Source organism: Brienomyrus brachyistius, chromosome 7 (genome assembly GCF_023856365.1).
Source record: "Brienomyrus brachyistius isolate T26 chromosome 7, BBRACH_0.4, whole genome shotgun sequence".
In the NCBI taxonomy this organism is placed as follows: Eukaryota; Metazoa; Chordata; class Actinopteri; order Osteoglossiformes; family Mormyridae; genus Brienomyrus; species Brienomyrus brachyistius.
The window spans coordinates 15,000,360-15,015,082 of NC_064539.1; the positions used below are offsets into that span (position 1 = coordinate 15,000,360).

Here is a 14,723-nt window from a genome sequence, read left to right on the forward strand (position 1 = left end):
CTTTGGGGCTCTTGCAGTCTCCTGTGAGCCCACAGTGGTACAGACAGGCTTTGGGGCTCCTGCAGTCTCCTGTGAGCCGACACTGGTACAGACAGGCTTTGGGGCTCCTGCAGTCTCTTGTGTGCCGACACTGGTACAGACAGGCTTTGGGGCTCCTGCAGTCTCCTGTGAGCCCACAGTGGTACAGACAGGCTTTGGGGCTCCTGCAGTCTCCTGTGAGCCGACACTGGTACAGACAGGCTTTGGGGCTCCTGCAATCTCTTGTGTGCCGACACTGGTACAGACAGGCTTTGGGGCTCCTGCAGTCTCTTGTGTGCCGACACTGGTACAGACAGGCTTTGGGGCTCCTGCAGTCTCTTGTGTGCCGACACTGGTACAGACAGGCTTTGGGGCTCCTGCAGTCTCTTGTGTGCCGACACTGGTACAGACAGGCTTTGGGGCTTCTGCAGTCTCTTGTGTGCCGACACTGGTACAGACAGGCTTTGGGGCTCCTGCAGTCTCTTGTGTGCCGACACTGGTACAGACAGGCTTTGGGGCTCTTGCAGTCTCCTGTGAGCCCACAGTGGTACAGACAGGCTTTGGGGCTCCTGCAGTCTCCTGTGAGCCGACACTGGTACAGACAGGCTTTGGGGCTCCTGCAGTCTCTTGTGTGCCGACACTGGTACAGACAGGCTTTGGGGCTCCTGCAGTCTCCTGTGAGCCCACAGTGGTACAGACAGGCTTTGGGGCTCCTGCAGTCTCCTGTGAGCCGACACTGGTACAGACAGGCTTTGGGGCTCCTGCAGTCTCTTGTGTGCCGACACTGGTACAGACAGGCTTTGGGGCTCCTGCAGTCTCCTGTGAGCCCACAGTGGTACAGACAGGCTTTGGGGCTCCTGCAGTCTCTTGTGAGCCGACACTGGTACAGACAGGCTTTGGGGCTCCTGCAGTCTCCTGTGAGCCCACAGTGGTACAGACAGGCTTTGGGGCTCCTGCAGTCTCTTGTGAGCCGACACTGGTACAGACAGGCTTTGGGGCTCCTGCAGTCTCCTGTGAGCTGACACTGGTACAGACAGGCTTTGGGGCTCCTGCAGTTTCTTGTGTGCCGACACTGGTACAGACAGGCTTTGGGGCTCCTGCAGTCTCCTGTGAGCCCACAGTGGTACAGACAGGCTTTGGGGCTCCTGCAGTCTCCTGTGAGCCGACACTGGTACAGACAGGCTTTGGGGCTCCTGCAGTCTCCTGTGAGCCGACAGTGGTACAGACAGGCTTTGGGGCTCCTGCAGTCTCTTGTGTGCCGACACTGGTACAGACAGGCTTTGGGGCTCCTGCAGTCTCTTGTGTGCCGACACTGGTACAGACAGCCCCCCCTGTGTCCCTGTGCGGCCTGGGTTAGGCTCCGGCCTGCCCCCCGTGTCCCTGTCCGGCCTGGGTTAGGCTCAGGCCTGCCCCCTGTGTCCCTGTCTGGCCTGGGTTAGGCTCCGGCCTGCCTCCCCTGTGTCCCTGTGCGGCCTGGGTTAGACTCCGGCCTGCCCCTCAATGTCCCTATGCGGCCTGGGTTAGGCTCCGGCCTGCCCCTCAATGTCCCTATGCGGCCTGGGTTAGGCTCTGGCCTGCCCCTCCATGTCCCTGTCCGGCCTGGGTTAGACTCCGGCCTGCCCCCGGCCTGCCCCCCCTGTGTCCCTGTGCCGACACTGGTACAGACAGGCTTTGGGGCTCCTGCAGTCTCTTGTGAGCCGACACTGGTACAGACAGGCTTTGGGGCTTCTGCAGTCTCTTGTGTGCCGACACTGGTACAGACAGGCTTTGGGGCTCCTGCAGTCTCTTGTGTGCCGACACTGGTACAGACAGGCTTTGGGGCTCCTGCAGTCTCCTGTGAGCCGACACTGGTACAGACAGGCTTTGGGGCTCCTGCAGTCTCTTGTGTGCCGACACTGGTACAGACAGGCTTTGGGGCTCCTGCAGTCTCCTGTGAGCCCACAGTGGTACAGACAGGCTTTGGGGCTCCTGCAGTCTCCTGTGAACCGACACTGGTACAGACAGGCTTTGGGGCTCCTGCAATCTCTTGTGTGCCGACACTGGTACAGACAGGCTTTGGGGCTCCTGCAGTCTCTTGTGTGCCGACACTGGTACAGACAGGCTTTGGGGCTCCTGCAGTCTCTTGTGTGCCGACACTGGTACAGACAGGCTTTGGGGCTCCTGCAGTCTCTTGTGTGCCGACACTGGTACAGACAGGCTTTGGGGCTTCTGCAGTCTCTTGTGTGCCGACACTGGTACAGACAGGCTTTGGGGCTCCTGCAGTCTCTTGTGTGCCGACACTGGTACAGACAGGCTTTGGGGCTCTTGCAGTCTCCTGTGAGCCCACAGTGGTACAGACAGGCTTTGGGGCTCCTGCAGTCTCCTGTGAGCCGACACTGGTACAGACAGGCTTTGGGGCTCCTGCAGTCTCTTGTGTGCCGACACTGGTACAGACAGGCTTTGGGGCTCCTGCAGTCTCCTGTGAGCCCACAGTGGTACAGACAGGCTTTGGGGCTCCTGCAGTCTCCTGTGAGCCGACACTGGTACAGACAGGCTTTGGGGCTCCTGCAGTCTCTTGTGTGCCGACACTGGTACAGACAGGCTTTGGGGCTCCTGCAGTCTCCTGTGAGCCCACAGTGGTACAGACAGGCTTTGGGGCTCCTGCAGTCTCTTGTGAGCCGACACTGGTACAGACAGGCTTTGGGGCTCCTGCAGTCTCCTGTGAGCTGACACTGGTACAGACAGGCTTTGGGGCTCCTGCAGTTTCTTGTGAGCCGACACTGGTACAGACAGGCTTTGGGGCTCCTGCAGTCTCCTGTGAGCCGACACTGGTACAGACAGGCTTTGGGGCTCCTGCAGTCTCTTGTGTGCCGACACTGGTACAGACAGGCTTTGGGGCTCCTGCAGTCTCCTGTGAGCCCACAGTGGTACAGACAGGCTTTGGGGCTCCTGCAGTCTCCTGTGAGCCGACACTGGTACAGACAGGCTTTGGGGCTCCTGCAGTCTCCTGTGAGCCGACAGTGGTACAGACAGGCTTTGGGGCTCCTGCAGTCTCTTGTGTGCCGACACTGGTACAGACAGGCTTTGGGGCTCCTGCAGTCTCCTGTGAGCCGACAGTGGTACAGACAGGCTTTGGGGCTCCTGCAGTCTCTTGTGTGCCGACACTGGTACAGACAGGCTTTGGGGCTCCTGCAGTCTCTTGTGTGCCGACACTGGTACAGACAGCCCCCCCTGTGTCCCTGTGCGGCCTGGGTTAGGCTCCGGCCTGCCCCCCGTGTCCCTGTCCGGCCTGGGTTAGGCTCAGGCCTGCCCCCTGTGTCCCTGTCTGGCCTGGGTTAGGCTCCGGCCTGCCTCCCCTGTGTCCCTGTGCGGCCTGGGTTAGACTCCGGCCTGCCCCTCAATGTCCCTATGCGGCCTGGGTTAGGCTCCGGCCTGCCCCTCAATGTCCCTATGCGGCCTGGGTTAGGCTCTGGCCTGCCCCTCCATGTCCCTGTCCGGCCTGGGTTAGACTCCGGCCTGCCCCCGGCCTGCCCCCCCTGTGTCCCTGTGCCGACACTGGTACAGACAGGCTTTGGGGCTCCTGCAGTCTCTTGTGAGCCGACACTGGTACAGACAGGCTTTGGGGCTTCTGCAGTCTCTTGTGTGCCGACACTGGTACAGACAGGCTTTGGGGCTCCTGCAGTCTCTTGTGTGCCGACACTGGTACAGACAGGCTTTGGGGCTCTTGCAGTCTCCTGTGAGCCCACAGTGGTACAGACAGGCTTTGGGGCTCCTGCAGTCTCTTGTGTGCCGACACTGGTACAGACAGGCTTTGGGGCTCTTGCAGTCTCCTGTGAGCCCACAGTGGTACAGACAGGCTTTGGGGCTCCTGCAGTCTCCTGTGAGCCGACACTGGTACAGACAGGCTTTGGGGCTCCTGCAGTCTCCTGTGAGCCGACACTGGTACAGACAGGCTTTGGGGCTCCTGCAGTCTCTTGTGTGCCGACACTGGTACAGACAGGCTTTGGGGCTCCTGCAGTCTCCTGTGAGCCCACAGTGGTACAGACAGGCTTTGGGGCTCCTGCAGTCTCCTGTGAGCCCACAGTGGTACAGACAGGCTTTGGGGCTCCTGCAGTCTCCTGTGAGCCGACACTGGTACAGACAGGCTTTGGGGCTCCTGCAGTCTCCTGTGAGCCGACAGTGGTACAGACAGGCTTTGGGGCTCCTGCAGTCTCTTGTGTGCCGACACTGGTACAGACAGGCTTTGGGGCTCCTGCAGTCTCCTGTGAGCCGACAGTGGTACAGACAGGCTTTGGGGCTCCTGCAGTCTCTTGTGTGCCTTGTCCTTGGTGTGGCGGTGGAGCCTCAGCAGGCAGGCGCAGTGTGAGCCTGCAGTACAGGATGTCAGAGCTGCACCCTGCTAGGCAGGTGCCGGGAACATGTTGCACAGTTCATTTGAGCCTTGGCAGGAGCTGAGGAGCTCAGCTCTTTATTTACATGAGGATTTTTGAGTCTGTCTGCCACGGTGATTACAGGGTAGGACACTTTGTCTTTGTGGTACTGATTTATTTATTTATTTTTACTGAAAAGTGAAACATCATGGACGCAGACATTTTTCTAAATCAAGGACAGTATGTCATTGTTATAGCATGCTGTGTTTCATATATCATCACTCACTGCATGCACTTTTCCTTTTGCTTTTTTATTTCATGTTCTTTGTCTGCAGAATTGCACAAAACTGAATGGTGCTTATTCTCTCAAGCTGAGTTCCTAATCAGAACTTCTGCTTGTCAGATGTATTGCTTATAAAGGTTATGTCAATTTCACTCAACTGTTTTGTTTCTCTTATGTTTCCTTGAGTGTATTTTAGTGTTCTCAGACTTTTCTAAGTGTTTTATTGTGTCTCCTTTCCCTCCCCAAGGAAACCCACTTCTAATGAACTCCGCCACGCATCCGGAGCTCACAGTAGAACGTACCTACAGTAGCCCCATGTGCTTCCAGGATGCCATGGACAAGGAGTCCTCCCTCTTTGACCCTTTGACAGACATGAAGGTCAAAGTTCAGAGCTCCTTCATGGTGTCTCGGGGGGTTACTGACTGTGTGGAGTACCACGTGAAAGGCTATCCTGACACCTTCCCACGAGGGCTGAACACGGACTACAGAATGATAGAAAGCTACAATAAAACTTTGGTTACTCCTATTCGTAATACACAGTTGAAGATTACTGGTGTATTTGGACATTTGGGTGGACGGCTGGTGGTGCCTAATTCAGGTATGCTCTTTGAAAACATGTGCTGCCACTTTTGCATTCTTGTTTGCAATAATTGCACCTGTCAAAATGGGGGTTCTTGTGTAATTCAGCCAGTGGTATGCAGGTATTTTTGCTTAGACTGCAGTATCTTGATCATGACTAGTAGTTCCACAGTGTCCTGACATAATTGACAGTGTTCCCCAAAGGCTGAATCGTGTTCTGGTGGGCATTGCATAGGTTTCTCCAAGTGTTCTGCCAGCCACTGGCAGCCTAGCTATTATCGAGGCATTCCACTGCTCTCATCTGCACTACCAGTCATGTATGCAGCCGTATATAACTCAAATTTTTAACAGACTAGGCTTTATGGCAGTCCATTGGTAAGTACGAGTTGTCCATAACCTGGGGACTGCCTGTGTACTACACTGCATCATTAAACTTGACCCTCCATCTATGAAATAAGGCCTCTGTAATACTGCTATAATTCTTTTTCACACACTCCACACACTTTGGGTGTGGAGTAAGCATTGTGGGAGTATCGAAATGCACCTTTCCTCCAAGGTCTCCAGGTGGCTGTCAGTGTTTTCATGGCAGCCAAAGCTACTATGGATTTAGAAACTAAACATATAAGTAAAAAAGAATTATAGCGGTAGTACAGAAGCCTTGTTTCATAGACGAAGGGTCAAGTTTAATGATGCAGTGTAGTATACAGGCAGTCCTCAGGTTAAAAACGTCCGACTTATGTACAACTCGTACTTACAAATGCACTGCCATAAAGCCTAGTCTGTTAAAAATTTGAATTATATACAATGTTCATAAGGTCGAGTACACACACCACTATGTGACCCTCGTGGAAACTCAATACAGCTTTAGCTGGTCATCGGCTCAAGGTACAGTACAATATCGTAGTTACTTTAATTATTATTATTATTATTATTATTATTATTATTATTATTATGTGCTGTATTACTGTTATTCCAGCTTACCTACAAATTGAACTGATTTCATTCATAACCTGGGTATTGACTGTACACACATGTTTAATCGACTAAATTGTTTTAGTATAAACATGATGCAGAATGGAAGGAAGGAACTGAAGAGCCTCCTCTCATCAAAGGGAGACACTTTGGCAAACAAAGCTGCACTCATACAGCTCTTTATTCTGAGGGATGAATTGCATGCACAGTTGTGACAGTATTTGTAAGAAGCTTAGGTCACAGCAGGAGAACCTGACTGTCATGGCTGTAAATCTACCCCTGGTTCCAGTGCATCTGCATTCTCTAAGCAGCACAGCCATACGGCTTCCTGTGTGGGGGTGTGGCTGCAAGGCGGCTTCCTGTGTGGGGGTGTGGCTGCAAGGCGGCTTCCTGTGTGGGGGTGTGGCTGCGAGGCGGCTTCCTGTGTGGAGGTGTGGCTGTGAGGCAGCTTCCTGTGTGGGGGTGTGGCTGCGAGGCGGCTTCCTGTGTGGGGGTGTGGCTGTGAGGTTGCTTCCTGTGTGGGGGTGTGGCTGTGACGTTGCTTCCTGTGTCGGGATGTGGCTGTGAGGCAGCTTCCTGTGTGGGGGTGTGGCTGTGACGCAGCTTCCTGTGTGGGGGTGTGGCTGTGAGGCAGCTTCCTGTGTGGGGGTGTGGCTGTGAGGCAGCTTCCTGTGTGGGGGTGTGGCTGTGAGGTTGCTTCCTGTGTCGGGATGTGGCTGTGAGGCAGCTTCCTGTGTCGGGATGTGGCTGTGAGGCAGCTTCCTGTGTCGGGATGTGGCTGTGAGGCAGCTTCCTGTGTGGGGGTGTGGCTGTGAGGTGGATTCCCTCCCTCTCAGAAAGGCCAGGGAGCCATCAGGGTTTGAATATGATTTTCCTTGGGTGATTCCTATGGGGCGACAAAGGCAACAGGTTTCACTGAGTAGTACTATTGCCTCCCAGCTCCTGGGTTGGGGGATCGAAAGCTCTGCACACTGTGTGTAGTTTAATGCAGCCCTTCTAACCGCAGTCCAGTGACATCTCAGTCGCCATAGGATGTGTGTGGGGGGGGTTCACGTCCTGCCCAGGCTGGGTTAGGCTCCGGCCTGCCCCCCGTGTCCCTGTCTGGCCTGGGTTAGACTCCGGCCTGCCCCCCCTGTGTCCCTGTGCGGCCTGGGTTAGGCTCCGGCCTGCCCCCCGTGTCCCTGTCTGGCCTGGTTTAGGCTCCGGCCTGCCCCCCCGTGTCCCTGTGCGGCCTAGGTTAGGCTCCGGCCTGCCTCCCCTGTGTCCCTGTGCGGCCTGGGTTAGACTCCGGCCTGCCTCTCAATGTCCCTATGCGGCCTGGGTTAGGCTCCGGCCTGCCCCTCAATGTCCCTGTCCGGCCTGAGTTAGACTCCGGCCTGCCCCCCGTGTCCCTGTCCGGCCTGGGTTAGGGTCTGGCCTGCCCCTCCATGTCCCTGTCCGGCCTGGGTTAGACTCCGGCCTGCCCCCCCTGTGTCCCTGTGCGGCCTGGGTTAGGCTCCGGCCTGCCCCCCGTGTCCCTGTCCGGCCTGGGTTAGGCTCCGGCCTGCCCCCCGTGTCCCTGTCCGGCCTGGGTTAGGCTCCAACCTGCCCTCCGTGTCCCTGTCCGGCCTGGGTTAGGCTCTGACCTGCCCCTCCATGGTCCTGTCCGGCCTGAGTTAGACTCCGGCCTGCCCCCCCGTGTCCCTGTGCGGCCTGGGTTACGCTCCGGCCTGCCCCCCCGTGTCCCTGTGCGGCCTGGGTTACGCTCCGGCCTGCCCCCCGTGTCCCTGTCCGGCCTGGGTTAGGCTCCGACCTGCCCCCCGTGTTCCTGTCCGGCCTGGGTTAGGCTCTGACCTGCCCCTCCGTGGTCCTGTCCGGCCTGAGTTAGACTCCGGCCTGACCCCCCCGTGTCCCTGTGCGGCCTGGGTTAGGCTCCCGCCTGCCCCCCCGTGTCCCTGTTCGGCCTGGGTTAGGCTCCGACCTGCCCCTCCGTGGTCCTGTCCGGCCTGGGTTAGACTCCGGCCTGCCCCCCCGTGTCCCTGTCCGGCCTGAGTTAGACTCCGGCCTGCCCCCCGTGTCCCTGTCCGGCCTGGTTTAGGCTCCGACCTGCCCCTCCGTGGTCCTGTCCGGCCTGAGTTAGACTCCAGCCTGCCTCCCCTGTGTCCCTGTGCTCCTTTTTTTCCACTACCTGTCCCAACTCACTGTACCATGACACAAACAGATGCTGCGAACCCATTCCTTTTCATGTTTGAGGCTTTTATGCTGTCTTTCAGTTTGCTTTTCCCCAGTTCCATCCTGGAGTCCCCTATCTTCATTCCCTACATGATTCTTATAACCATACATTTGCATCATTACAATATGTTCATTGGAATTAGACATTCTGAAGTGTAGGGTGTGTGGGTGTATCGCACTGCTTCCTGTCCATGTCCAATACATTTATTTTGGCATGCTGGCCCTCTAGATAAGGTGGACCGAGGTATTCTGTGCTTGACGTTTTAAAGGCAAACATTATGCCAGTTTAGACGGGAGGGCAGGTGTAGAGGTTATCAGTATTCTGACTAGCGGACCTCTGTAGGGTTTTGCATGTCACAGGTTTGGAAGGTGTCTTCTTGAACCTTGTGATGGATCAGAAGCTGTAATGCAATGAGACGCTGGCCTCCCGGGCCTTACAAAGAGCTCCGACTGCTTTGACTGCCTCTGAAGTTAACTTTTTTTTTTTGCACGTGCGGGAGGCTAAAGGGATCAGGAATCCTCAAGTCAGCCACAAGCTGCCTGCTCGTGACCCTCACGCCTGATACCACCTAGGCACGTTCAGGCTTGTCAGCATTTCCCAGACAGGACCTCACTGGAGAGAAAGCAATTACTTGTGTCAGCTGAAACAGACAGACCTACACACACATATTTGACCATTTCTAATGGCACTTAGAGCTTTGCTGAAAGCGGAATGGCCCCCGGGGGAGTGCTTGTTCATGGGCCATCATCGTTAGTGCTGCAGCAATGATTCTCTGCCCCATGGCATAGGAGACACTTTGATATGGCGGGTGCACAGCTAAATAATTTAAATATAAAGGACAAATTATTGGGGAGATGAATGGATACAAATTAGCAGTTGGGGGGGTTCTATGTACCTCTATGTACCCCTGTCTGTACCTCTAGGATGTCTTTTACCTCCAAGTAATAAGGAAACAAAGAAATAAATAAACCCTTTAAGTAAAAGCTTAGTCAGTAGAATAACATTTTAAAAATATTTTCTGTCATGTCTCCTTTGTGTGTCAGACCATGTGTGTGTGTCTGTATGTATGTGTGTGTGTGTGTGTGTGTCTGTATGTATGTCTTTTTGTCTGTGTGTGTGTGTTATGTTTGCGTGTGTGTATGTATGTGTGTGTATGTGTTATGTTTGTGTGTGTGTGTGTATGTTTGTGTGTGTGTGTTATGTTTGTTTGCGTGTGTGTGTGTTATGTTTGCGTGTGTGTATGTGTGTGTGTTATGTTTGCATGTGTGTGTGTGTTATGTTTGCGTGTGTGTGTGTGTGTATGCGTGTGTGTGTGCACACCTTGTGCTGGACTGGCATCCCACCCAATGAGCAGCCCAGGCTTGTGCCATGTGTCGCACACACTCTAGACCTGCCTCTGTGTGTGTGTGTGTGTGTGTGTGTGTAACTTGTGATGGACTGGCATCCCGTCCAATGAACAGCACACTCTAGGCCTGCCTGCCTGTGTGTGTGTGTGTGTGTGTGTGTGTGTGTGTGTGTGTGTGTGTGTACCTTGTGATGGACTGGCATCCCCTGACCAGGATAAGGATGTGGCAGATAACTTGATGGATACCTGTATTATGTGCTTCATATGATGAATGTGTGATGCTCCCTTAAAATGTGGTAAAAAAAATATTTGAGTTTTTATCCCAGATTTTACACTTGTATTTCCATAGGAGTTAGTCTTCTGGTGCCACACGGAGCCATTGCTGAGGAGCGCATGTGGGAGATGTACGTCACTGTCAGCGAAGAATGCAGGTAAGTGCCTTCAGGGCTCATCAGAGACTCTCACACAAACTCTTTTCAATACATATAATTAACAGCCATTGTTATAATTACAACCTGGTAATCTGGACCGATTTTCTAGAAGCAATAAGAACATAAGAAATCTCATTTTTTATTACTGATATTTTTAGACTGGAAAAATCATGCTTGCAAAAAACTGCTTTTTGTTTTGAGCAGATGCAGAATTTTTTAACATCACTGTTTTGCACATTTACCATTATGAAAGGTTTGCATATTATTCACAAAAAACATTGGAATTGCAAAAAAGTCTTATTTCATGCTTTATTGTTATATTGACTACTTATTATTAACTACATTATTGTGTATTACTCAATTAAAATAATTTTTGATTGTATATAATATATACTTTTAACTGCAGACAGTACATGACTTCAATTAAATGATTGTATTTTGGATTTTTCTCCCATATGAATTGTGTTAATATTTCGAAGTATTAAGCATCGGTAGAGGTTTTATTATAAGAAATCCTCAAACCCTCAAGGGTTGTAGTTAAAAATTCAGATATAGCATTTAATCTCATCTATATGCAAGGCTTTAGATTGGTTCCCTATGATAAACATTTGATGAAAGCATGGTAAGAAAAGAATAGCACATCATTACAATATGCTAAATGTAATCAATTAAGCTGGTAGAAATGTAATTAGGATTTTGTATTGTAATTCATTTCCTGCCAAGTCAGCCACTGTCAGTTCTAGATAATGGGAATGGAGCTGACTTAGGAACAAATGGCTATGCCACACACACAAACAAAAGCCCGCAGACCTCAAACTCCACCTCATTCTTCAACTTTCAAGACGTTGTGGAGGTGTGCGTGGATGTAGCATTCTGCATGGGCGTGCTGTAGAGCCAAACAAATGGAGCATTCCTGCAACGGCCCAATCTCACTCAGCCTGCCCATTTGGACAGCTGCTTGGCCCCGATAAGCCTAATGCTGTTTACTCCCCGCTTCAATCTGAAGGGCTCCCACAGCGATGAACCAGAGAGCTGTCAGTCAGTGTCTGCCTTTGATGACTGCAGCCTGTCCACAGAGAATTAAATTCTCTCTTCTTCCTCGACCAAGAGCTCTGAAAGGGAGCGGCTTCTTCCGCAGTGAAACTGGAATGGATTAGGTGGCCTAAATGCCATGTTTGAAGTGCTTTGCACCCACATGGGCAGCAGCCATATTGTGCTGTTTATTCTCATACTAAGAGGCTAAAGCTAACTCAGTCTGGGTAGCATTTCCTAGGCAGCTGGAAGGATATCCAGCTTCTGCTGGACTTTCACTGGGCCTGTTGAACATTTGAATGCAAAAAAATTAAAAATTAAATACTCTGATGATCTTGTATTGTCAAGGACAGAGCAGCTGCTGAACAATCAAGATCAGTCTGTAATGCCACAGTGCAGTAGTAATATATGCAGATTACATTATCTGATATCTTAATCCCATTGGTTTAATCCCCATGCTTTGGTAACACCATGACAGAGTAAGTGGTGTGAAGGGTGGATGAAACCCTGGTATAAAGGGGATGGAGACCGAGAGGAGAGCCCACACAAAAAGCTTCAGCGAAAAGGACACCATTGTGGCAGGATGCATAATGCATGCAAGCACTGGACACATCCACAGGTGACAACTCAAAGACATGCCACCAATATATGGGCAAGGGATTGGGGAAGACTCCAGGGTTCAGTGAGGGCATCCCAGCGTGGCTGGGGTGTCTGTGGATGCGCGTCCCAGTGAGGGAGCCCCAGCGCGACAGGTGTGTCTGTGGATGTGGTTTCCAGTGAGGATGTTCCAGCATGGCAGGGGTGTCTGTGGATGTGGTTTCCAGTGAGGGCGTCCCAGCATGGCAGGGGTGTCTGTGGATGTGGTTTCCAGTGAGGATGTTCCAGCATGGCAGGGGTGTCTGTGGATGTGGTTTCCAGTGAGGTTGTCCCAGCATGGCAGAGGTGTCTGTGGATGCGGTTTCCAGTGAGGATGTTCCAGCATGGCAGGGGTGTCTGTGGATGTGGTTTCCAGTTAGGGCGTCCCAGCATGGCAGGGGTGTCTGTGGATGTGGTTTCCAGTGAGGGCGTCCCAGTATGGCAGGGGTGTCTATGGATGTGGTTTCCAGTGAGGGCGTCCCAGCATGGCAGTGGTGTTTGTGGATGTGGTTTCCAGTGAGGGCGTCCCAGCATGGCAGGGGTGTCTGTGGATGTGGTTTCCAGTGAGGATGTTCCAGCATGGCAGGGGTGTCTGTGGATGTTGTTTCCAGTGAGGGTGTCCCAGCATGGCAGAGGTGTCTGTGGATGCGGTTTCCAGTGAGGATGTTCTAGCATGGCAGGGGTATCTGTGGATGTGGTTTCCAGTGAGGGTGTTCCAGCATGGCAGGGGTGTCTGTGGATGCGGTTTCCAGTGAGGGCGTCCCAGCATGGCAGGGGTGTCTGTGGATGTGGTTTCCAGTGAGGATGTTCCAGCATGGCAGGGGTGTCTGTGGATGTGGTTTCCAGTGAGGGTGTCCCAGCATGGCAGAGGTGTCTGTGGATGCGGTTTCCAGTGAGGATGTTCCAGCATGGCAGGGGTATCTGTGGATGTGGTTTCCAGTGAGGGTGTTCCAGCATGGCAGGGGTGTCTGTGGATGCGGTTTCCAGTGAGGGTGTCCCAGCATGGCAGGGGTGTCTGTGGATGCGGTTTCCAGTGAGGGCGTCCCAGCATGGCAGGGGTGTCTGTGGATGCGGTTTCCAGTGAGGGTGTCCCAGCCTCTCCCTGGCTTCTCATGGATAGTTAAGGGTGGAGGGTTGGGTCGCTGGTCCACAAAGCTGCTGCTGACAGACGGCTGCTGCCCCTGGTCATTCGGCTCATACAGGGTTGCCAGGTGACAGATGACTGGGATTGAAAGTAAAGTAAACAAATGTTCCAGGAACTTGTCATGGCACTATGTGTAACTGCTAAGCAAATTAACCACCTATAAATATTTCTTTTTCATTTATTCAGTTCAGTGGTATATGGGTGATTTGGTCCTCTCTGACCTATCTGTGCAGCTTAGCAGCTGAAAAATGTTTTTAAATGGATTCCCCAGTGTAAAATTATACACTGAGGCTGCTACGTCATACAGGTGTCCCAGGAGGCTCTGCTTTCAGCGGGGAATACTGAACACCTACTTCAGTATCTCTCCCCTTGAATTTACGTAGCACGGCCTTGTCAGAGCACTCTGATTTCCCATTGCCCATCTAATATGAAATTGGGGCTAAGGGCCTAATGGTGACATCACTCTGTCAACCAGTGCCCGTCCAATCACAGACACAGCAGCCACACCACCTCCAGTACCTTTGTTTTATGTTAATTGTTCATGTTCCTCCAGTATAACTAAGGCTTTTTGCATTACAGTTTGTATATACATGTGTTTGGACATATTTGGGACTAGGTTAATAAACTAATAAAAATCAGTAGTTTAATATTAACCTGTAGAAGACTGGCATAAGTCTGTAACAGTGGCAGTCATGGAATTCAGGCTGTCCTGAATTTCAACTGCTTGATTTTTCCGGAAGTTCTTCTCTGTAAGACTACAGCTGAATACTTATGAAGTCATACCAGGATAGCTCAGTGCTCACTTAATTGTCATTTGTCAGCACATGGTAGGGATCTAAAGCTATTCTAAAGTCTTTCACAGCCCTTTCTCAGGAAAGCTCTGTCCTGGGGGGTCATTTAGCTGCTTATTTATGGCAGCATATTTGCATTTAAATGCAATCCTGTGGCTGCTAATAGTTTGGGAAATAAGCTTTCAGGGTGAAGCCTCTTGCTGCTGTTGGTGATTTTTGTTCTGGATGTTCTTCTACATTTACAGATAGCTGCTTCACCCTGGACATGGATATTTTATTTGGTTTGGGAAGTCAGTAATTTGTTGTTTATTGGAACAATTTCAAATGGAATATACTGTCGCACCAGCGGGACGCATGTCCCAGAATGCCCCGTGTGCAATCATAAATAGCCCTTGTTGTGTTGTTTTTAATGTTAATGACTGGTGTCAGAAGCGGAATCCCGGAAGTGATCCCGCTGGCACGGCAGAAGTGAGCGCTGATCACCATCGTCCAACAAGCTTGCTCCAGCTTGGCGGACCTTGAGGTGGAAGAGAAGTGACAGCACCCCAGAAGAGACGTGAAGCTTGTCTGCTGGTGCTGCGGGATGGAAGGACACTGGGCTCGTCACTGCCCAGCAGCTGGTACTAGAACCTCCGGTAGACGAGCAGCGGACGCTGGGGAAAGAGGGGCACGCTCTGCTCCATCGAGGACGCATCAGACCCGCACCCTGAAGCCGTTCCTGCCTGCCCACCAAAACCTCGCCGGAGATGACGTCTGATGAGGGAGGGCACCACAGCAGACCCGCTATCAAGGGCCCCCCACTGCTCAGTGATGAGAGGCCACGGCGCGACTCTGGCTGCGAGTATGACCAGCAAAGGCAGTGGGCGAAGACTACTGCTACTGCTGAAGCTAGGAGGCCCAGCTCTCTAAAGAGTGTCGTGAGCTTGACGAG

General features: G+C 52.5%; 1 protein-coding gene across 3 annotated transcripts in view; it reads left to right on the plus strand.

Annotated features, from left to right (window-relative positions):
- Nucleotides 1-14,723, plus strand: part of unc5da (unc-5 netrin receptor Da) — a 132,489-nt gene that overhangs the window by 102,866 nt on the left and 14,900 nt on the right. For all 3 annotated transcript variants that reach the window (XM_049018874.1, XM_049018876.1, XM_049018877.1), the window contains 2 exons: nt 4,898-5,248; nt 10,108-10,189. In XM_049018874.1, the coding sequence (XP_048874831.1) occupies nt 4,898-5,248; nt 10,108-10,189 (433 nt within the window). The remainder of the gene's footprint in view (nt 1-4,897; nt 5,249-10,107; nt 10,190-14,723) is intronic.